Here is a 24,848-nt window from a genome sequence, read left to right on the forward strand (position 1 = left end):
AAAGTCCAAGGAGAAACACTTGTGTAAATCGCCGTTTAAAAGCTTGCTTTTGGTTCTCTTTCCTCAAATTTTAGAACAAAGTTCTAAAGAGCAGGGCCCTCTGTTTCCTCTTGTACCAAATTGTATTGTAACTAATGTCTACCTTCACTTTGTGAAGCGCTGCGCAAACTGTTGGCGCTATATAAATCCTGTAATATAATAATAATAAAGCAAGCAATATCTAGGACCCTCCGTGTGACATTGACCCTATCAAATGCAACTGGTTAAAATGATTTGTTTCAATAAATTCTACAAATTCTTCACAATGTAGTAGTAGTAAGAAGTCTATAAATCCTGGATATTTAACATTATAGCTGAATATTTTGTATACGTACGCTACAATTATAACATTAATATCCAGTGAATTATGTGGTGTCAATATAAATTCATTAAAACAATAGGAAACTTAGAATGCATTTTAGTATAAATACTATTTATTAAATAATCTCTTACAGTTTACATTTTATGTATTTACATAGCTATTTCAGTACGTAAAAGGTAATCTACCAGGATGTTATTACTTACCATAGCCAAGACTTCCATACAACACTTGAGGCTGCCAAGGCCTCCAGCAACTAGTACTAGTTTTAGAGCAAGTATTGTGCATGATGCTTCAGAGGCGTATACTGCCCAGGAAACTGCAATGGGTGCCTCATGTGCTGGATGACATCTTCAAGCGGGCCAGGTAACACCATCCTAACAGGTTCCTTGACACATCATACATGAATTGCAGACATTTGCATTTAGAAATAAGCAATGGTATATAGACTTTTTAAAAAATCAAGTATAAAAGTACTTGGTTCATGTACCCTTGCTGCCAATGACTACTTCATACAGTCTAAGGATCTTAGAAGATTTTCAGACTACAAGAGGGAAATTGGACAGTCTCATAACTGAATAATTACACAATCATTGATAACTTTGCTGAGTCATGGTTCCTTTCTTTAAATTACCAATATGTAAGGTCAGGTTTCAAATCCCAGCCCTCTAAAAAGGAAGCAAAAAAAAAAAAAAAAAAATGCACCCCATGGGGAAACCTGGTACAATTTTAACAGACAGAATGTCACACATTCACCCAAGTACACCAAATTCTACATTACAATCGTCATTCAGCACACTTGCAAAAACGAGCACACACTCTCACTAATGCATATTGTACACTATGTAGTGACATGCTGATAAAGCAGCATTGTAGTAGCTATATATCCCTTTTTCTATTAGCTTTACTCTCAACATTCACAAGATCACTAAAATCTCCACCAGTAAAACTATACGTATATGCCTCATCAAACTGACATAACATCTCGACTGATCACATGACTACTTCATTTTAGTAAGTGCATGGGTTTTTCTTCGTAAAATAACTTGTGCGCAGACAGCTTTGTAAGGAAGAGACTAGATCGATATGTTAAGAGTGCAGAATTTCATACAAGTGACGGTAAAAATAAGCATTTATATTACAGTATTGCTTTTATAAACCGATGGAAAGATATTCACGTCTTTGGCGTTTCTTGTGAGAGAAATTAAGAGCCACACTTTGTTATTCCAAACTTTGAACACGTGAATAGAGGATTCGCAGCTGACTAAGCAAAAGGATTCATCTGATTGCATAATTGTACTATACAGATGAAAAAACAGACTGTACAGTAATTATACATTGAGTGAAGGTTGCAGTTCATAATGCCAGCCCATATTAGGATGGTATTAAACAATTACAAATGACAGGTGAATTGCCATGTACATCAATACACAATGCTATGGAGTTCCAGGATTTATGACAAAACTGTTCACAACCTCATAGCAAAACCCACAAAACCACAGCAAGTTTTGGTCCCATGCAAAATGGCTTAGCACATAGGGATAGAAGGTAAACACAATCTCCACAGAGATAAATGTGTAAGGGTAATGAATGTGTTATATGCATCTCCATAGTGTCTAAGGAAATATGACATTTAAAAACCATGATTTCTACCAATATGCGCCCACTACCCACAGTCTCTACTTCCTGCACAGTGTAGGTGAAATAACCAAAAGATTTCTGTGGGGGCTGACAACTTACCTTAAGAAGCTCGAGAGCTAAATGCAGGGACTTGCATGCTTGGAAGAACAGTGAGAAAAGTGTAAAAAAAAAAAACATTTCCTAAAGGGCATCATGAAGGTAAATATAACTCCACCTCATGCTTCTGAATTCATCTTCTTTAAATTCAATATAGTCATGTCTTTAAAACGCATGTTTAGACAGGGCAAGAACGCCACTTGGCAAAGTATTTAAAGTGGTTGTAAACCTCCATTGTGAAATCTGAAGCACAGACTGTATTTCTATGTTTATGTGCCTCTCTCCAGAGGACCAAGTTTAATTTCTGTCTGCTGTCTAGTTCCTCTATCAGCAGGAGTTACTTCTGACAAGCTTTTATGACACCAAGAGCTAAAAAGGTGACGGGGAGGACACAGCCTGTGATTGACAGCCTCAGCTCTGTTCATGTATGCTGCGTGAAGGGGGGTGGGTGTGTCTCTTCCCTTCAACTAGCTCTCAGAGCTCTTGTACACTGTGTAACCACATCTCCCCATCTCTTGCTTTGTGATTCTGTGAAAAATCCTTTTCACCTGAGTTTTACAAGGATGTACAGGACAAATGCCTGAACACAGGTACACCTTATGTATGAGGATTTGTTTCACCCCTGTGTATCACCTGAATCCAGTCACTTCACTGGGTATATGTAGGAGTTTGCACCCACTTTAAAGTAAAATTTTAGGCATACTTTGACTCTAGTTTGTTTGGGCTAAACAAAATATTTCCATTCTAACTGATGCAGCCACTGTGTGCTATACTATACTGTGGAGCAGGCATCACTAAATGGCAGACCGCAGTCCAGACCAAGTGACAGTCCTGTCTGGACCGCGACTGTACCACTTAGCCTGAGTGGACCCTCTCCTCCTGCAGCTGTTAATCCCAGCATTGTGGAGGGCAGCAGGAATGGCAGGGTGGACTCCTCTTCTGTGTGACCTGTCCTGCCACTGAACTCACAGCAGGAAAAAGGGCAGGAGGAATCTCAGGGTGGACGCCTCTTCTGATAGTACTCTCCTGCCGCCGCTGAACTCACAGCAGGAAAGAGGGTGGGAGGAATGGCAGGGTGGACTCCTTCTGTGTGACCTGTCGCCACTGCTGTTGAAGTCACAGTAGGGAAGAAAGCGGGAGGAACGGCAGGGTGGACTCCACTTCTGAGTGTACTCATCACTGCTGCCGCTGAACTCACTGCAGGGAGGAGGGTGGGAGGCACGGAAGGTCTACAGGGGGAACGTCAGCTGCCCAACTTTTATTATTAACAAGCTGGTCACTCACCTTTTACCAAGAATATTTGGGCAGCTCCTGCCCTCCTACCTGCAGTAAGTTCAGCGGCAGCAGAGACGAGTACACTCAGAAGAGGAGTCCACCCTGCCATTTCTCCCACCCTCCTCCCTGCAGTGAGTTCAGCAGCAGCAAGTACATTCAGAAGAAGATTGCACTTTGCCATTCCTCCTGCCCTGCACACTACTGAGTTAAGCTAGGGGGAAGATTAGGGGAGGGCTTTGATGTCAGAAGGGGAAGCTGTGATTTGGAGGGCTGTGAAGTGTGGGGGGGGGGGGCTGTAAAATGGGGTGTAATGGGGGGTGCTGTAATACTGGGGGCTGTGATGTGAGGATGAAGCTCTGAGTGGGGGAGCTGTGATGTGATAAGAGGGAGCTAGGATATAGGGGGCACTATGATATGAGGGGCTGTGATGTGAGAGAGGGAGCTGTGAGTTGGATGGGCTGTGGTGTAAGAGGGAGCTTTGATCTGGGGGTTGTGATTGCAAGCAGGACTGATGTAAGCAGGGCTTTAATGTTGGGGGGCTCTGATGGTAAAGGGATTTGCGATGTAAGGGGGGCTGTGATGGGAAAGCCTCGAGTCAGAGGGAAAAATGAGATTTGAACCTATGAGCAAAGAAAATGTTAAATGGTAATTCAGTATCCCTGCTGTAGAGTAACATCAGCTAGATATGGTAAGGGAAGCCGTGTCCCAGCAGCAGCACAGGCGACGTCCCATCTGCTGTAAGAACTGAATTGAGTCGTCCTGAATGCTTCTCCACCAATCCAGAGAAACCGGTATTTTTTTTTTTTTTTAATCAGTGAATACAAGGCTTCCTCTGACTGGTTGAGGTGGAAACTGAGACATCATCCACCCACCTCTCCAGAAATATGGAGTTTTTATTATGCAGATTTCACTAAAGGAAATCTTTAGTGGAAAAGTAAGGTGGTCTTCAAGGCTGGTCAGGTCTCTTTAAACATTCAAGCAGAGCTTGCACTTTTTAAGAGGACACTGGCAGTGTCAGCACTAAAATTGACATCATAGTATATCTGCTCTATTAGAGGGGAAAGGTGTTTAACGCAAATAAAAAGGATTTATGGTGCTATTGCATGGCTGTGTCAGGAACATGTGAGCCATAGCAATAATGCTACTAAAAGTCACAAATATTTCTTTAGACTGATGCTGTGCTAAAAATACCCGCCAGGTCTTGTCCTTTGGCTGCACTGATTCCTTTACAATTTATAGAGTTTTGTCTTTGGGTGCTTTTTTACCGGCATATTCAGGCTTGAGAATTGTTATTTTAGCCAATGGAAAGCTAGTTACTAGGAGGAGATGGTTGTTTAAGGCGAAGTTCACACCCAAGTGGCTCTGCAATTTGCCTTTGCACGCAAATCAGCCCATTCATTTCAATGGGCTACTGTGCCATTGTTTCATGCAGGAAAAAGGTTTCTGCACTTTTTTTTTTTTTTTAAAAACACAGCTGCAGGGATATTTCATGGTGCTATTGTGCTGTGTTTTCAGATGCGTGGGGTGCCATTAAGATTTAAGGCCTGTTATTCTGCAGAAGAGCAGCATGCTTTGGCTGTGGGTGGTGGAACAAGTGCAATTTACACGCTGTCCTGCACCCAAAACCACCCGCACAAGTGTAAACCTAACCTGAGGCTTTGGGACAAAAATAAAAAAAAAAAATTAATTTTCAGGTGTTTTTAGGCATTCTTCATGTGCTGCAAGTGAAGTCTATGGAGCCAAAAAATGCCTCCATTTACTTCCAAAGTAGATCAAGTATCTTAAGTTTCAGGCATTGAGCTACAGGTGCCTGACCGCTCACATGTGAACAGGCACAGTCAGATCATTGGATTCTGGATATTGAGCACTTTGGAGCTTTGAGCTTCCAGCTACAAAACACTGAATCAGGGTTTAGTGTTGTACTAAGGGTCATATAGTCATCTTAACATTTTCAGAAATGGGCAATGCCTTGACCTAACAAATAGCAATGGGAAATAGCACCAGATTAAAACTTAGTTACATCTTGCAACACAGTCAATATACATAATAAAAGTAACATTTTATCTGACAGAGCAATTGTAAATCTGGACCAGCAACATTTGTGACTCACATACTCCTGCCACACCCCAGAGCAGGCAGCAGCTACAGCAGTGGGAACATGTTACATGTTCCACCCTAAAACCAGGTGGAACATGTAACAAACCTATCCTTGAATGTATCCAACTCCAATGAAACATGCAGCTTTGTCCTAAAGCCCCCCAGAATAAACTACATCTGAGTGGTACTTCCACTTGCCCCAGTATGGAAAATCAGTATGTTCTATGGAGAAGACAGAAGGAACCTACAGTCTCAAAAGCCACTTACTACCTATGCAGTGGCTGGCTGCCAGTGCAGGGACATGTACAGCTGGAATTTATGGTACATAGATGTTTGCAGGCAGTTTGGAAAATAACTGGATCTTTTTTTTCTCTCAATATGTTTCTCTGTAGTTCTGCTTCAACTCAAGCTCTATTCACCAACACAAACTGGGATCTAGTGACAAGAAAAAAACCTCAACTACCATTTACATGCACTGTGTCATTTGATTCATGCTTAAATTCCTCACCAAAATAAACAGCTAAATTGTAGATTTTCCACATACAGAGATGCAGGTTTATTTAATTCTACACTGGGAAAATGAGGCACACACAAAAAAACGGGCAAACTTTGTTTTCATAAGTAATCCAGATGAGAATAAGGCTTGTTAAAAAAGCCAAAAAAAAAGTAAAAACTATGTTCTTTGTGATTTCATATGCTGGTTTTTGCTGCTTTATCAAGTTTTCAGCAGTTAAGGCAATATCAGAAGTCATTCTAGGTGACCTCACATGGACAACATACCACATTAGCAAGAGAACACAACTTTTTTTTGACTGCTTGCAAATGAATCTCTCATTGTGAATTCAATGCCTGTTACAAGCATGATGTGCAACATTACATGTACATGGTACATGTTAAAAACAACATATTTAAATAAGAGCTTGACATGGGTATGCAAATATACAGTACAATTCCATAAACGTGAAAAAAACAATATGTACAATATGAGGTAACATGCACACACGCAGCACATAAAATGCAATGAAGATACAGTCAAAGAATCTTTGAGAAGCAATCTTAAATCCAAACATTCACTAAGAATAATTTGATAAGAAAGTTGCTTCCAAAGAGATCAGTGGCGAATATCTCTTCACTGCACAATCACTAATGTTACCCAAAATATATATTATATACAAATCTGTATATAACACATATATAAACATGGCTTTAAGTTAAGTTAGCGATTACATAATAAACACTGGAAGGAACTCCATGTATTGTACAACAATTCGGTATATCAAAGGTTTCTAGCTGAGGCCATGTGATTTAGCATGATGGCCAAATTGAAATTTCATTCAAGTTCAAAAATGTGAAAATAGATCAAAATATAAAGCATGAAAACTATTTCTAATAGCTTTTGAGGTTTTTCAAGTGTGCTTTTTTGGCAATATAATACTTTACATCACTGTGAAAAGCACTGAAAATAATTTTTTATATAAAATTATTAACAATGCTTTTTACAAAAAACATATAGAGATCGAATCTGCACACAGTAGGTCACACACACACGATGCAGCGGTGCAGTGGCTGCTCACTGACTGAAGTATGTGTGCAGTACACATGCATATATTCAGGAACACAGACTGCATATCTGTTGTGCAGCCTAAATTCCTTACTACATTAGCAAGAAAAGGAACCAATCAGAACAAAAATACGGAACTGCCATTAAGAACTATTTTTTGAAAGGTGCACACTTCTGGGCTATTACCACGGTCCTTATTTTACTACTTAATGAGTGACGGATCTGAGAGAAGCACACGTAAGGTATCCTGATGCCGGTTATGCACACGCTTGTTCTGTGGCATTGACCCACCAATAAGTAAGGATTAGTCCAGGAGTATGCACCTTAAAACTAGTCAAATGGAAACTCCCTGGTTTTTATTCAGATAGACTTCCTTTATAGAAGGTCTGTACTGAGGACGTATGGAGGCTGCCACTGATGACCTATTCTGAAAGAGCTAGTTCACTGCCGGTCATGCTGATCCAATAGCGTCAATACTTTTTGTGAAGGACTCAGAATAAATATTCTGATCTGGAGTTCTGACTTTAACTTGTACGATTGTTTGCATTATTGTTTCAGGACAGTTAAGGAAAGTATTGCAGTTCAGTAACTTACATCTATAAAAGGACATCAACAATAGATGCTGCAGTACGTCTCTCCATGCAGGTTTCCTTATTTCTTGGGAACGCAGATGGAGCCTGCTATTCCTAACAGATGTTCTGAGCTTACGGTCCCAGCTGTACCTTATCAGTTTTGGTACAGAAATTATATTTGATCATAAGGACTGTTAGGAAAAAAAAATCGTCAGGTGGTACACAGCAACTTGATGAATGTATTACTGTGAAGTGGTTGGTTGCTATGGCAACAACTCCACTTTCATCCTACTTGTCCTAGTTTTCATAATACAGCCCAGTAGTGAGCCTCACTTATTGCAAAATGTGGAATTTGTACTGCCTGTATTACCCTACAGTCAAAGCTCAAGCGTTCTACTTGTGCTGTAAAATGCCAGCTCCAACTTTTATGTTTGGATCTAGAGGGTTGCTCCAGGGCAATACAGTTCAAATAACTGCTAAATAAGGCTCAGTGTTGTTGCTGCACAGCACACAAGTCACAAGGCGAACACACTGTTACGTATGTGCCTACACACCCCCAAAGCATGCATGTGTATAAGACTAGAAATGGATTAGAACATTTGAGGCAAGTTCCTTCTCTAAGCAATAACTAAACCATTAGACAGTAGTGGTTCCTATGAAGACCCCAGTCTTCATTTGTGGACAGCATTTCATTGCTTGCAGAACCGGCCGATGAAAATACGCTGAAAGTAAATTGCAGTCCTGCCAGCAGGATACAGTGCAACACATCATTAGTCCTAGGATTGTACAGGAATAAAAAAAATAAAAACTAAATTTGTAGCAGATGTTTCAGGCATCTCAGTCTGTATATTCAGCTACAATCGAAAGAAGAACAGTGATGTCATCTGGCTTTCCTCCTACAAAAAAACAATTTAAAAAGAGTTAGTGTTGTTAACTGCCATGTGAGTTTATAAAAACAGCCTCAAGACAGCACACCAACATGTAAAATACATGTTTACTGTTACGTTCTAGAAACATTCCTGTAATAAACCTAATTCACAAGGGAGTTTGAAACATTTTCAAATGTGCATACAGAACAGTTAAAGGGACATCAAACTAGATCATTTCCAAAAATAATCCACACATCTCCACTACTTAATGGACCTCTAATCTACTTTTCATGGTATCATTTCTTACTATGTTTTTCTGCCAACTTGTAGCTTTCTCCATGAGCAACTTCTCCCTTCCCCCTACCCTCACGTCCATTGGTATGGAATGAGCAGTGTACGTTAATTGCAGTATTGTGCAAAACAGCAATTCAGAAAAGGTGGCTATGTCCCTACATACAGTGGGAACATGGAGAATGAGTGCAGCTACCCTCTAACAGGGAGTTGGATTGCAGCACAAAAAAAAAAACAAAACAAAAAAAAAAACGCACATTTGGAGGAGGGCGAATCCTCATTGCTTCTCCATAGCCTCTTGAAGTTCCCATGCACACACACGATTTGTATGTGAGCTACTGAAAAGCTTAATTTTCCCTAAACTGTACACAGACGATGCATTAAACTTTTACAGCGTATCAGTGTAGAGGTAATAATCAATTACCCTAAAATGATTACTCTGGCATGAGAGACTACCTGCACAATAGGTGTTTATGTACATGTGTGTATCCAATATATATTCAACGGGAGAAAAAAACACGATCAAATCCAAATAGAATATATAGAACCTAGGGGGTGATAATTGTTTATATGTGCAAGGTGGAAAGGGGATCTTTTTGCGATTTCTATTTTTTATAAACCCAACCCAAAAGCAGCATGCTTAAATGTCTTTACAATGAAAATGGAGCAGAGACATGGACCCAATGTTGTTTTGTACCAGTTTCATCACTTTTATAGAGAAGAAACCTGACCATAAAGGGAGGAACTATGCTAAATGGAGAAGAGTATGTCCTCTACTAGGCCTCAGACCGATTCAGGAAAAGAAAAGTAGACGGAGGAAAAAAAAAAAAAAAGCATGGGGGAAGAGGGGTTGAGGGCTAAGGGTGGAATGGAACGAAGGGGAGGGTAAAAGGAGATTGTGGGGAAGTCACTGAGTATCTACAGTAATACCCCGGTTTACGAATTTAATTCATTCTGCAGGACATTTCGTATAACGAAAAATTTGTAAACCGAAACACTGTTTCCCATATGAATGCATTGAAAACCAATTAATCCGTTCTGAAGGTCAGAAAAAAAGTAAACGCTACTAAAATACCAAATGTTATTTTATTAAGTCATGTGGTATTTTAGTAGTGACAACCATGCGTTAATGTTTCAGCTGTAAGCAGGGTTCCCCACTGACAGCTGAATGTAAAAAAAAACAAAAAACAATTGCTGGCAATTAAATACAAAAAAAAAAAAAAAAAAAAATATATGAGTGGGGTTCCCCCTCCCATCCATACCAAGCCCTTCTGGTCTGGTATGGATTTTGGACCTCCACGCCATTTTTTTTTAAATTTTGGCGTGGGAGTCCCCCTTAAAATCCATACCAGACCTGAAAGGGATTGATATGGATGGGGGGGGGGCACCATGCAGTTTTTTTTAAATAATTTTATTAATTGCCGGCAATTCTATTACACTCAGCTAACAGGTGCCAGTTTTTAAAGGTAATTACCGCTTTTTTTTTTTCCTTCACTATACAGTAGTTCAGAAATTCAGCTATCACTTTCCCCCTCTAAAGAAAAGAGTTTAGTTTATTTCCCCAAGTTAAACAATGTTTCCTTTCAGTTTCTTAAAAGATATAAAAGTTTCCTGTAACTCCTGGGATAGTGACAGCTCTGTGAACTATAGTGAAGAAAGAGAAAAAAAAAAAAAAAAGGACTCCAATTGCATTTAAAAAACAGCACTGACATACACTTCGTATTGCAAAAAAAAAAAAAAAAAAAAAGAAGTGTAAAAAAATTTGTAAGCCGAGGCATTATTTTCAATGGATTTTCATTCTTAAACCGAAAATTACGTTAACCGAGGCATTCGTAAACCAAGGTATTACTGTATTTGGTTTGTGGGTGGCAGTCTTTTTTTAATTTAAATATTTATTAGTTTTCAACATATTAGGAAATTTAAAACCCACATTACAAATTCTTTACATTCATATGTATCAATAAGAAAAATAGAAAAACCAAATTATTCACTAATTTCCAATATTTTCCTTTTTTTCTCCCATCCCTCCCCTTAGCAAATCTAAGATTCCCCACCCTCACCCCTCCCCTCCCCTTTCACTCAAACACTAGAAAAAGAGGCCTTAAAATGTTATTACTGATGGGTAGGAATTAAGAGATACCTTTTTTCATCTATTCACTTTTGATCTAAACTCTTCCCATGTTTTCCATTTCGCATAATATGTCGCTAACCTATCTTCTTGAATATAAAATAATTTCTCCAATCTAACAATATGGTCCACTCTATCCAGTCTTCCTCTTTTGGAGCTTCTACTTGTCGCCAGAACTTAGGGATCAAACCCTTGGCTGCATTTAAGAAGTACCCTACACCTGATTCTTTATATTCATTTACTGATGATTCTGTATTACGTAAAAGGCATGTTCCAGGATCCAAACTAATATCAGTTTTCATAATAATAATTTCAGTGTAATATATCCTCGGCAAACATTTGTAATTCATTTCTACCTTCCGTGCACTTATATTCTCGTGAACGAAAACTAAATATTTTCCTCTGTTTACCCTCATCTATCTCCACCACCAAATCTCTTTCCCATTTTTCTATATACACTTTAATTTTTTTTCACCTATATCTAACTCAGTAAGAATTTTATATATTTTTGCCGTACCATGCTTTCCATCACCCCGTGATTCCAACAGCCTCTCAAACAAATTCCAGTCTGCTCTAGTTCTCAAAGGCTTAGGTAATTTCTCCACAAAACATTTTAATTGATTATATCTCCAAATATCTATCTTAGTGAAAATCTTTCCTTCTTCCTTTTCCAAATCTTTAAGTGCTCTCAATTCTACACCTTTCATTATATCTCTCAGCTGAACTCCCTCATTCTTGATCCATTTCCCTGAATTTTCCTCCCTTCCTGGCGGGAAATACCTTGAATTTCTCAGTGGCATCAAAAATGAGTTAAATTCCCACTTTAACTGTTTGAATGTGTTAAGAGTGTGGGAAAGAATGCACAAAGTGTACACACTTGTGCTCTCTTTTAACCCTCTATACTCTGATGGCACCCATATACTCCTACTTAAATTATTACCACTAAGTGAATTTTCTATTGTGACCCAATTTTTCCCTTTTACATTACGTGTCCAGTCAAATATTCTGGCCAAAATTACGGCTTTATATTATCTCTTAAAATCTGGAACCCCCAATCCCCCTTTCTCTTTATTTCTAGTTATCACTTCATATGATACTCTAGGTTTTTTATTTCTCCAAATGTATCTTATCATCTTTTTAATCATCCTAAAATATATCTCTGGAATCTTAATGGGGACCATTTGGAATTTATAAAGGATCTTGGGAACCACTATCATTTTTATCAAATTTATCCGACCCAACCAGGACTGCTTTTCACCTCCTAATCTTTTTAGTGAATCTCTAATTTCATTTAGCATTACTATATAGTTTGATTTATACAGGTTTTTATATGCCAAGGTGAGTTTTACTCCCAAATATTTTAATTCTCTCTCTTTCCATACAAAAGGGAATTCCCCTTGTATCCCTCTTTTTTCCTTATTTGGAAGATTTATATTTAATATCTCTGTTTTAGCTGGGTTGATTCTTAGATTTGACATCTCTCCATATTCCTTCAATGCCCTCATTAAGTTAGGGAGCGTTATCCTAGGATTACCGACATAAAACAATAAATCATCCGCAAAAGCGGCTACATTATGCTCTGTATTTCCTACCCATATTCCTTTTATATCTAAATTTCTCCTTATTGTTGCCAACAGTGATTCCAAGGACAATATGAACAACAATGGGGACAACGGGCAGTGTTGGTGGCAGTCTGAAAGTGATTTTAAAGGCTCCCACTGCTATCTCAGCCAATGAGAAGAGGGAGTCCTGGGATAGCTGGGACTCCTAGTCCACGTCGCCGAATTGAGAAGGGGCTTAGGTGACTATTAGGGGGGCTGGCGGTGATGCTGCACACACAAAAGTATTTTTGTACCTTCATGCACAAGATAAGGATCAAACCTTGAGCTTTAGAACCACTTTAAGTTTGTATCCTTGAAGACCAACCAAACCTGAAGGAAACCGGGTGTTGTGGAATGCCATATGATTACATCAAGAAGAATGAGAGGAAAACCTGTAAACATGTCATGGGAGTGTGGTATTCAGGTGTGAAGTAAAATCTATCCAGCACAACCACATTTTCCAGAATAGTTCTTGAAGTGGTAGTCAAGTCCTTTTGTCCACTTTTACCTACAGGTAAGCTTATAATAAAGCTCACCTGTAGGTAAAATGAATATCAACTAAAACATGCACCATTTAGGAGACATTCGCTCCTTTTGACAGCCAGCACATGCACTCTGAAGGGACGGCATAGCCGTGCCATGGCCCAGGACTCCCACACGCGGTTTACTCTCAGGGTGGTTTATTCCCAGGGCAGTTTACTACCACTTTAGGGATTTGAAGGCCACCAATAGATCTTCTATATATTTGATTTTTACACTATTTAGCCAAAGGATAATTGGTGGAGGTCAGGTCTCTTTCCAGTAGAGTGAGCCTGGGGAAAACAGCGGATGTAGGGACTGACAATATGAATGTGAAGATGAGCTAAATTGGGAATGTGCAGGAGGGAAGGATCGACATGGAAAAAAGGAAAAAAAAATAAATTACGGGTGCTGTAATTGCTTATTTCCTTCTAAAAATTACAAGCTACCCAAGTGTTATGCTGTTCTCTGGGCTGAATACCAGAGAATATTTAGGTGAAGAGCCAATGCAGGGATGTCAGTCTCTAATGCTGGCTACATGAGCTTTGAAATAAAATAAATAAAAGTATAGATGGCATGGACAGTGAATGTTCCTTATCAAGGAAATGTTTGATTTTACAAATGGTTTGTTTTGCAGCACTTTAAAAATATCAGGTTTGATAGTAAAAGCATGAAACATCCACATGTATATTTGAAATGATAAAGCTTTTTGCAAATCAAATCCCAGACTTACCTCTGACATTCAGTCCATAGTCGCATGCAAATTGTGCAAATGGTGACATGTAATTGGGATCGTAGGCTAGATCATGAGCTTGCTCTGCAATGCTGCGGGCGGTCTGTTGTATACTTTCATAGTTTGCATTCTGGAGGGAAGCAGTAAGACAAACGACTTTAAAGAATACCTATATAAGCATGTTCCTTCCAAAGCATATTGTGGCGATATGAGATGAAGAAAATACTTTTAAGGTGTTATCTGTAATATTAAAATGAAATGCGGTGGCATTTGTTTTTTTTTCTCCCCTCTGTTTTCACCTGGTGATCTGGCCAGTAACATCTGTATTAGCGAGACAACCCCCCTGGATTTAAAAACACAGAGAAAAAAGGAAGGGGAGTCATGTAAAAAAAAAAAAAATATATAATAATAATAATAATAATAATAATAGCTGTAACTGATTATAAACAAAAGCTAATCACGTTAACCACTATCCCTACAGAGGATTTACCCCCCTTCCTGACTAGGCCAATATCTGCTGTTCAGCACTGCGCTATTTCAACTGGTAATTATACCGTCATGCAATGTTGTACTCAAACAAAATGTATGTCCTTTTTTTCACACAAATAGATATTTCTTTTGGTGGTATTTGTTCACCTCTGAGGTTTTCACTTTACACTATAAACAAAACAAAAAAAAAAAATGAAAATTGTGAAAAAAATAATATTTTCCACTTTTGGTTATAAAAAATATCCAATAAACGCAAAGTTGTAACGTTAGGCCAAAATGTATTCTGCTACATGTTTTTGGTAAAAAAAATCTCAATACATGTATATTGGTTTGTGTGAACGTTTTAGCGTCTACAAACTATGTTATACAGTGAAGGAAATAAGTATTTGATCCCCTGTTGATTGTGAATGTTTGCCCACTCACAAAGAAATGATCGGTCTAAAAGTCAAATGGTAGGTGTATTGTAACACTGAAAGACAGAATACCAACAAAAAATTCAAAAGAAATGCATGTCTAACAAATGATGCACTGATTTACATGTTCATAGAGGGAAACAAGTATTTGATCCCCTATCATTCAGCAGGATTTCTGGCTACCAGGTGTCTTTCATACAGGTAACAGGCCGAGATTAGAAGCAGTCTCTTAAAGGGAGTGCTGCTAATCTCATTTTGTTACCTGTATAAAAGACCCCTGTCCACAGGAGCAATCAAACAATCAGATTCCAAACTCTCCACCATGACAAAGACCAAAGAGCTGTCCAAGGATGTCAGGGACAAGACTGTAGACCTACACAAGGCTGGACTGGGCTACCAAACTATCGCCAAGCAGCTTGCTGAGAAGGTGACAACAGTTGGTGCAATCATTCACAAATGGAAGAAACACAAAACAACTGTCAGTCTCCCTAGGTCTGGTGCACCATGCAAGATCTCACCTAGTGGAGTGTCAATGATCATGAGAACAGTGAGGAATCATCCCAAAACTACACGTGAGGATCTTGTCAATGATCTCCAGGCAGCTAGAACCACAGCCACCAACAAAACAATGGTAACACACTACGCCAACAAGGATTGAAATGCAAGGCCCCTCTGCTCAAGAGAGCACATGTCCAGGCCCATCTGAAGTTTGCCACTGAACATCTGAATGATGCAGAGGAGGACTGGTTGAAAGTGTCGTGGTCAGATGAGACCAAAATCGAGCTCTTTGGCATCAACTCAACTCGCCATGTTTGGAGGAGGAGGAATGCTGCCTATGACCCTAAGAACACCATCCCAACTGTCAAACATGGTGGTGGAAACATTCTGCTCTGGGGTGTTTTTCTGCTAAGGGAACAGGACAACTGCACCGCATCAAAGGGACGATGGACAGGGAAATGTACCGTCAAATCTTGGGTGAGAACCTTCTTCCCTCAGCTAGGGCATTCAAAATGGGTCATAGATGGGTGTTCCAGCATGACAATGACCAAAAACACACGGCCAAGGCAACAAAGGAGTGGCTCAAGAAGAAGCACATTAAGGTCCTGGAGTGGCCTAGCCAGACACCAGACGTTAATACAATTGAAAATCTGTGGAGAGAACTGAAAGTTCGAGTTACCAAACGTCATCCACCAAACCTTAATGACTTGGAGAGGATCTACCAAGAGGAGTGGGCCAAAATCCCTCCTGATATGTGTGCAAACCTGGTGGCCAACTACAGGAAACGTCTGACCTCTGATTGCCAACAAGAGATTTGCCACCAAGTACTAAGTCATGTTTTGTGAAGGGGATCAAATACTTATTTCCCTCATGAACATGCAAATCAGTGCATCATTTGCTAGACATGCATTTCTTTTAAATTTTTTGTTGCTATTCTGTCTCTCAGTGTTGCAATACACCTACCATTCGATTTTTAGACTGATAACTTTTGTGAGTGGGCAAACATTACAAATCAGCAGGGGATCAAATACTTATTTCCTTCACTGTATATTGGAATTTACGTAGCTTATACTTTGATTGCCTATCACATTTCTTGAGGTGCTAAAATGCTAGGGCAGAACAACCCCCCCACCCAAATTACTACTTTTTGGAAAGTAGACACCCCAAGGATTTTGCAGAGAGGCATTTTTTTTTTTTTTTTCTACACACAGTTGTCACTTTAATGATATATTGCTCATGCATGCCATGGGTATATGTGGAATAACACCCCAAAACACATCCTCTACTTCTCCAAAGTACATACCACATGTGAGAGACTTTTTGGCAGCCTAGCTACATACAGGCCCTCAAAATCCAATGACCACCTCCAGGCTTTCAAAGGGCATTTTCCTCATATCACTTCCCCACTACCTATCACAGTTTCGTAGGCCCTAACATGCCAGGATAGTACAAACACCCTCCCAAATGACCCCTTTTTGGAAAGTAGACACGAAGGAATTTGATAAGAGGCATGGTGAGTATTTTACAGATATTTTTGTCACAGGGTTTTGAAAAAGAATAAATTTTTTTCATTTTCCAAAAACATGTGGCAACAAATGAGATCTGCAAAATACACACCATACCTCTTAGCAAATACCTTGGAGTGTCTGCTTTCCAAAAAGGGGTCATTTGGAGGGGTTGCTTCTACTATCCTGGCATTTCAGGGCCAACATTAGAAGCTTATGCCACACTTCACCCACTCTTGAAGACCAAGCCTTTTTCTGACACTTTTTGTTCACATTAAAAAATTCAAAGTAGTCTTCTAGCAAAAAACAGTTTTTTCAAGTAGAGACCATAGAGAATAAAACAAAATCGCTTTGTCAAGAGCTGCTGCTCGGCCGCAAAATGCAGGTAAGCGATTGGCAAGTAGTGAAAAAAAAACACTTAAAAAAAAAAAAAAAATTCTCAAATAAGGTATTTTTAATTTTAACTTTTTTTTAAAAAAATACTTTTTATCAGAATAGTACAATGTTACCATAGCAACATTGTTCTAATGGGGGGGGGGGGGGGGAGGGGGTCAGGGATTTTTCTCTTTTTACACACTTTGCATTGTAGGAGAAATGATCTTTATTTCTTTGTGGTCCTGCTGAACTGTGACAAACGAGTTAGGTTTTTGACAGCTCAAGATAGTGATCTGTGATTGGAAGGAGCTGGTCACATAGTACAGGGTGCTGTGATTGACCCCATCATGTGACAGCTGTAAGACAATCACAGCTCACTAGGAGAAACAGAGCTGTTATGAATGAGATTGATTCATAACAGCTTTGCTTACATTGTGATCGCATAATGATCACATGATCACCAGGTCCCGTTCACCGGGATCTTCATTCTGCTGTGTGTCAGTGTTAAATGGTCTGTCTCACGCCAGTAACTGCAAGAGGGTTTTTTTTTTGTTTATAAACAAGCTTACTGGCTGAATCACCGAGTGGAAATAAAAGAAAGAAGCCTTAAAAGAAAAAAAAAAAAAAAGCAGCTATCACATCTAAGAATTGGTAAGCTGCAACATAATAAAGGTTGGGTTTAATATCACTATTTCGTAACACTGCTAGTTTTTAATGTTCTAACATAAGATCTGGCAACACATGTAAACATTGGTATTGCAATATCATGAAGAATCAATTACTAAAACGTATAGGCTTATTTGTTGCATGGTCAGCGTGCAATGAGGTGGCCATTAATCTAGAAATAGACCTTTACTTCTGGGGTGGGGATAAGGGGGCTAGCTAACAGCAGAAGAGATGTTATACCAGCAACAGCTCCCTGTCTTCTAGCCTGCTCTGGCAATCTCCCAGTTCACAAATGGCTCATCACACTTACCATGTAACCCAGGGAGTAACAGATCTTGTCAACTGCAAGATATTTTCCAAGTATCACAGACCTCACCTTCCCACCAGTGCTACCAATACGACACAGGCTGCTGCCGAAGATCCACTACCTCCACATAACCTAGACTCCCTTCTTTCCAGAGATCTTCCTCCATGGACTTCCCCAATTTGGGCCAACATTCACCTGAGCCTGACATGGATGTGGAGGATGCACAACTATTTGCATTCAACCACTGACTATCCACACAACTGAACCTGGGAGGGATATACATAATGTACAGAAGAGGCCCATAAAGCAGAGATGGCCCAGTCACTAGAGAGGAGGTTTTAAGGGTGGAACATGTAACATGTTCCCACTCCTGCAGTGGTCCAAGTCCTCTTTGTGACCGTAGTACAGGGAGAGTTCCCAGTACCAGCTGTCATTTTCTGAAAAGAGTGTGGCCGTGCAGGGCTCTGTCCACATCATACATTCACAGAGTTCTGTGAATGTATCAACTACAAGTACTGACATTGTAGTCCTTAATGAACTACCACAGCACTGGTGAGCAGCCTGGTAGTTCACGGATTCTTCCTGTCAGTTTGAAACTGCCTGCCCGTATGACGCACGATGTGCAGGCAGATTACACTGACAGTCTGCAGGAGTCCTGAATTATACCCATGATCCTCGGACTGGAAAAAAAAATAGTAGAAGCACATTCCCCCTCCCCTGGCAAAAAAAATTAGCATATTATTTTTTTTTTTAAAAGTTGACCTCATCTTTTAACAGAGGGAGCACCGGAGTGTGATTTGGCTGCTCAGTGTGCACTTGTACTGAGCACCCAAGTGCTTCCCATGTGTGCGGTAACCTGGAGGAATACAATTTTTCTTGTCTCATTGGGGTCGGCGCTTCATTTACTCATGCAGGTGTGCTTCTGCTGAGCATTAAGAGAGCCCGATACTGCCCTTTCCTGAGGAGCACCCAATTGATGCTCATCTGACTGCAAGGTCTCTCCCCTCACCGCATGTTTCCGAGTGTGGTGCTGGAAACAGGCAGGGAGAAGGAGATAAAACAGCACAATCTTAAACATATTACAAGTTTACGTCGCCATAAAGCCCCTTTCATTTTTAAAATCCCCAGAAATTCCTAAAAACACCTCAGATTTAAATAAGGTTTTGGATAAAATCATCTTTTTTATCAGGACAAGTAGATTGTCGTAAGGGACAAGCAGATTGGGACCCAGAGTTAGACAAGCAGATTTTTTAAATTTCCACACCCCTTGAGTAGTGTCCATGGCAGACAACCACTGCTCTCAAAAAAACCCCCAAAAAAACATATTGCTGTGCATCTGAAGTTTGCCAAAGAACACCTTTGCAAACCTCAAAGCTACTGGGAAAGGGTTTTATGGACTGAAAACAAAAGTTGAATTGTTTGGGAAGAATATTAAGCACTATGTATGCCACAAAATTGGCACAGCTTAAAGCGGAGCTATGGTCTAAATGTAAATAAAATAAAAGTCAGAAGCTACAAAAAACTGTAGCTGCTTACTTTTAAAAACAGACAGACATTCGCCTGTTTCACCAGCCGTCCCCTCCCTGAACTGATTAGTCTATGGGTTTCCTTACTTTTTCCTCCAGCACTGTGAATTTTTAATGGTCGTGTTCAATAAAGACACAAACTAGAATGGTTTGTATGTTAGCTTATGTAAACTCTTGACCAGGCCATTTGGGAGATTTCTGTTATTAGGATTTAAAAAGCAGCCAAAACAAGTATGTGACAATAAATTGCTTCATATGATCACTATACTTAAAGACCTATTTTTGGCATGATCAGCCATATTTTCAATATCAATGCCAAAATGTCACAATTTTTGCCAAGGTATGCAAACTTCGGAGCACATCTGTAGCTTCAGCTGCCTATATGTTTGGATAGACATGCTATGTAAAAGAAGGTAACAGGCTTGTGTCCAGTTTTCTTATGCAAGTATTAAGACATCCCCAGTATCTGTCAAACAAAGCATAATACAAATTGTAATGGACAAAAAAAAAAAAAGTCACATGTCTGGAATACCTAAGAGGTACAAGTAGATAAGATTAAATGTTATTGGTTTGGCATACCTTTAACTTTTTTAACTCCTGAAGAATCATGTAGTCAGGCATGTTATCAAAAAGTCCATCAGTGGCTGTAAGAATGATGTCACCAAGCTGAACATCAAATGAACTACTGTCTGCAGCATCAGGGCTATTAAAAAAAAAAAAAAAAAAAAAAAAAAAAAAGGGACACGTTAGTAAATCATAATTGTGTCAGTACTTCTAAAGCTCATCCAATTATACCCGAAGCATAATGCGTTTCTTTAATTTACATCACTCTTAGTTATGTGTGTATTTAAAAATACTTTCTACATTTAACATGTGTTTATTAGAACATTGTCACATATCAAGGTTCAGTTCAATGGTCAAGCTCCTGCTGAATGTGCACTGTGTGCCAATGCTGTCTGCTCATGTGATTTAAATAGAGCTCTCCCACACATCCTATGAGCAGCCTGGTTTCTGTACACTCCCATCAAAAAGAGAGCTTGCTGCCAAGTGTGGAACTGCTTTCCTTTTGCAAGTACACTATGTGCTGCTGGAAATTCTTTTTGCACTGATGTGAAAGCAACATGAGACCACTTTGATCACATGCCCAGTGTTTTGTGCTAAGGAAACGAGAGGTCAGATACAAGGCCGTGCTCATGTGTCGGAATAAAAGAAATACATCATTGACAGTGATTTTTATGCAGATAAGGGAAAGCCTGTACATTTAACTACAAGTCCCTGATCACACTGACTGTATTTAGGGCTTTACAGATGCAAACAATTGGTAAAATTGAGGCAGTCTGCAACTATCAAGGCAAAGCTGCAAAAACATGTTCAGCTCACACTCCAAACACAAAAGGAGGAAAAAGGACTGCTTGCAGGGGGTTGGGGGGTGAGCTGTACTCCCCTCGTACAGGAAACTTGCAACTATGCTCTGTTCATTATCTTAGAACATGTGATTTCAATGGGATTCATGTTACAAAGTGCTGTAAAAAAACAAACAGTTTCTCCACCTTCTCAGTATGGTTTACATGTGTTTAATACCACATACAGGATACACACCTGTCACTAAGAACTACTCCCTCAGCTTCGGGCGGTGCTATTGACAACTGGAATGGAGTGTTGAAGTAATGTTGCTGTTCGTCTGATCGATGTACAACTTCTCCTGCTCGTACTACTAGAAAGCCGGAATCACCTAAGTTTGCTGTGTGTAGTCGATGACTTGTTCTATCAAGAATCACTAGACAAGCAGTGCTGCTTCCTTAAATGTAGAGGCAGAAATGGCAATATTAGACTTCAACTCATTTATTTCTGATCAAGGCATGCAATCAGTACAAGTGCAACAGAAAAGTCTTAATACAAAAATTAAAAGTAGGATAACAACTCTTAAAGTAGAACTATAGCCAAAACGGGTACATTGTTCTGGCCTTACTAACACAGGGGCACGCAGCGCTACCCACCCATGACCACTGTGCTCACTGGAGACAGTGGAAGGAGGATCTCGGTGAACGGGACCTGGTGGCCATGTGATCGCAATGACAACAAAGCTGTTCTGAATCAATCTGATTCATTACAGCTCTGCTTCTCTTCCTAGTGAGCGGTGACTGGCCAAGAGCTCTCACATGGTACATGGGGCTAAATCACAGCATCATGTACCATGTGATCAGCTTTAACCAATTACAGATCGCCATTATTTTGAACAGTCATGAATTTAACCCATTCGTGACAGTTCAGAGCTATGGTAACCTTGAACTACTCTGATAAAAGTATTTAAAAAAATATAATTAAAAAAATACTGTATTGATAAATTTAAAAATTAAGTTTTTTTTTTTTGTTTTTTGTTTTTTTTAAATACTTGCCGACCACCTGCCACTGTGCAGGCAAGCGGCTGCTCTGCGCAAAGTGGCGTACCCTCACGTCGCTTTCTATTTTTTGTGTGTACGCCTGTGCGTCCCGCTGCCCCCCCCCCCCCTTCCCCATCGGTCCATGGAGAGAAGAGAACACCTCGCTGAGTAAAAGCACTACATTTTACATGCGCATGTTAGATTGGCACATTTAACCCTTTGATCACCCTGTCACCCTGCCATTAGTACAGTGTCATTATATAGAATTTTTCACTATTACTGTCACTAGCGACATCAGATAGTGTGCGCACGATCTAATACTAGCTGACCCTGACTCTTATCGCACTCATGCTACAGGTCGCTGATCACCGCCATGACTATTATAGTGTTTTTACAGATCAATATATTGATCATGAACAGAACTATACTAGTGCCTCCTTTGTACAGTGTTAGCAGGATCAAACCAGTTTGCTGCCAACACTAGCATTTAGCTCCTCTGCTGTTTTTCATTGAAGATTTGTATCAATTGATTGTGGACCAAAGCAATTTATACACACAATACATCGCCACCCACCCAAATTCAGCTCTTGCCAGACCATTTGCATGGAAACCTATAAGGGTTTCTGGATTTAAAACTTTTTTTTTTTTTTTTTTTTTAGGGCCTAACCCTCAACATGGACATTACAAAAAAGAATGAATTGCGGTCATATTGGTCAGACCCAATTCATCATATGCCCATGTTCTCTGCTGCTACATAAATGCCCAACATGGACCAGCAACATACTGGTACACCACTGGACTTTGAGTGGTTATACCGGGATGATGCCTGCAACTACGATCCTGGATCATTTTTTTCCAGTTGGTGGTCGGCTTTCATGGGGAAAAAAAAAAAAAAAAAAAAACAAAAAAAAAAACAATCCTAGCAGCTAATTAGCGGTTGAATAATTTTTACAAGCAGCAGGGATGTTCCCACAAACTTCATGGTATTTGCTAAGGGGCATGGTGAGTATTTTTCAGATCTCATTTGTTGCCAAATAAGTTTTTGGAAAATGAAGAAAGAAAAACTTAATTTTTTTTTTCTTTTTCACAATCCTGATCTGAAAAATACTACCTTGACGCTTATCAAATTCCTTGGGATGTCTACTTTCCAAAAAGGGGTTATGGGGGGGGGGGGTTGTACTATCCTGGCATTTTAGGGCCTTTGAAACTGATAGGTAGTGAAAAACTGATATGAGGAAATATTCCCTGTAACAGCCTAAAGGTGGTCATTGTATTTGGGGGGTCTGTATGTGGCTAGACTGCCAAAACGTCTCTCACGTGGTATCCTCATACTCGGCAGAGTAAGGAGAATGAGTTTTGGTGTGTTATTCCACATATAGCCATGGCATACGTGAGCAATACTGTATATCTAAGGGACGCTATAACTTTTACACAAACCAATTTTTTTTTCAAAGTTTTCAGTCTTTTTCGTGTATTTCACAAAAAATTAAAAACCCAGTGGTGATAAAAATGCTACTAAAAAAAAAAGCTCTATTTGTAAGAAAAAAAAAAAAAAGGACATCCATTTTGTTTGGGTACAGCGTTGCATGACCGTGCAATTACCAGTTGAAATTGCGCAGTGCTGAACAGCAAAAAAATGGCCGGTCAGGAAGAGGGGTAAATCTTCCGGAGAGCAAGTGGTTTAAAAAATAAGCCAACCATTTTTTTTCAAAGATATCCTAAAAACAAGAAAAAGAAAAAAACAAAACAAAAAAAAAAAAAAAAAACCTACACACTGATTTAGACTGCATTCATACTACAGTAGTATATGAAAAATGTGCATTCACAAAATGCGCTAAACCGCATGTTATGTTTGCAACGACATTGATTTTTTAACAGCACACCAAACGTGACAAGCAAGGTGCATGGTACTGAGTGCGAAAAAAATGCATGACTAAAAAAGCCCAGGACCCAAAGCTGAAAAATACACTTGTGCTCATTTACTGCGCTTCATGAACGTAGGACAGCCCATTAATATAAATGGGCAGCCCTATGCAGGCAAGAGTGGAAACATTCATACACCCGACATGCTACAAAGTGTGAATGGGGGCTAAACATTTTTACAATTTAAGCTTTATGTATATGAGGACCTAGCCGAACTATTCAAATCAATCTGTACCCACTGAGGCATATCCCTGCAAGACATAGTTGTCAAATTTGTCAACTTTACGCTTCTTGGTTTACTGCACTTTGCCATGCATATTGGGTGTTGCATCCTGTGTTCACATACCCTTCTTTGCACATTAACTGTAGTCAACTAACATATTAGACAGTATTTGAAAGAGAATCTTTTGCAAGCTGATGAGATGTTATTGGAGTAAACCCATCTGCAGTGACTGTTTACACTAGAGAAACAAGCAAAGAACAGGCTGAAATGTGCTCACTAGCATCATGCGGTGAAAATTTCACCACAGTTTTGTGCAAGAGCAAAGAGCTAGCATGCTGTGTAGCACAACCTTGGTACAAAGCAAACTTCTGTGGAACATAAATCAGCATATACTTCATAGTAATCAGTAAGTCTCTAAAATAGAATATGCTTTAGGGCTTGGGTTTATGGCTTCTTTTTTATAAACCATTCCTAATTATATGTTTACAATATCAGACACTCAGTACCAGATCTCTAGTCAATACTCAAGGATCAAAGTGATACTAAGCTAAAAAACAAATTTCTATTTCTCTGCCGCCGCCAGTTGAAATATTTCTCTTTTCGATCTACGCTGTGTTAATGACTTTCAATGATGTAAGGAGCTCTCTGCTAGATTTTAGCACTTGGACCAGTTATAGTGGGCTCTTTCTGAACCCATTCCCATCCGGTGTCCCAAGTTATTAATATAAATGCCTATACTTAGAAAGCAGTAAAATGGCTTCCAGAAGAACATGCTGCTCCTGTCTGACATTTACATTTAGG

The 24,848-nt window shown here is 39.5% G+C and overlaps 1 protein-coding gene across 1 annotated transcript in view; it reads right to left on the bottom strand.

Annotated features, from left to right (window-relative positions):
- Positions 1 to 451: 451 nt before the first annotated feature.
- Positions 452 to 24,848, bottom strand: part of PPTC7 (protein phosphatase targeting COQ7) — a 53,667-nt gene continuing 29,270 nt past the window's right edge. Inside the window, exons 3-6 of the mRNA XM_089676695.1 lie at positions 21,120 to 21,318; positions 20,100 to 20,223; positions 13,742 to 13,871; positions 452 to 8,496 (exon numbers count right to left, since the gene is read on the bottom strand). Of these exons, the coding sequence (XP_089532821.1) occupies positions 8,438 to 8,496; positions 13,742 to 13,871; positions 20,100 to 20,223; positions 21,120 to 21,318 (512 nt within the window). The 3' untranslated portion in view covers positions 452 to 8,437. The remainder of the gene's footprint in view (positions 8,497 to 13,741; positions 13,872 to 20,099; positions 20,224 to 21,119; positions 21,319 to 24,848) is intronic.

The sequence above is a fragment of the Staurois parvus genome, unplaced genomic scaffold (assembly GCF_062004578.1).
Source record: "Staurois parvus isolate SC_StPar_1 unplaced genomic scaffold, SC_StPar_1.0 ptg000014l, whole genome shotgun sequence".
Lineage (NCBI taxonomy): Eukaryota > Metazoa > Chordata > Amphibia > Anura > Ranidae > Staurois > Staurois parvus.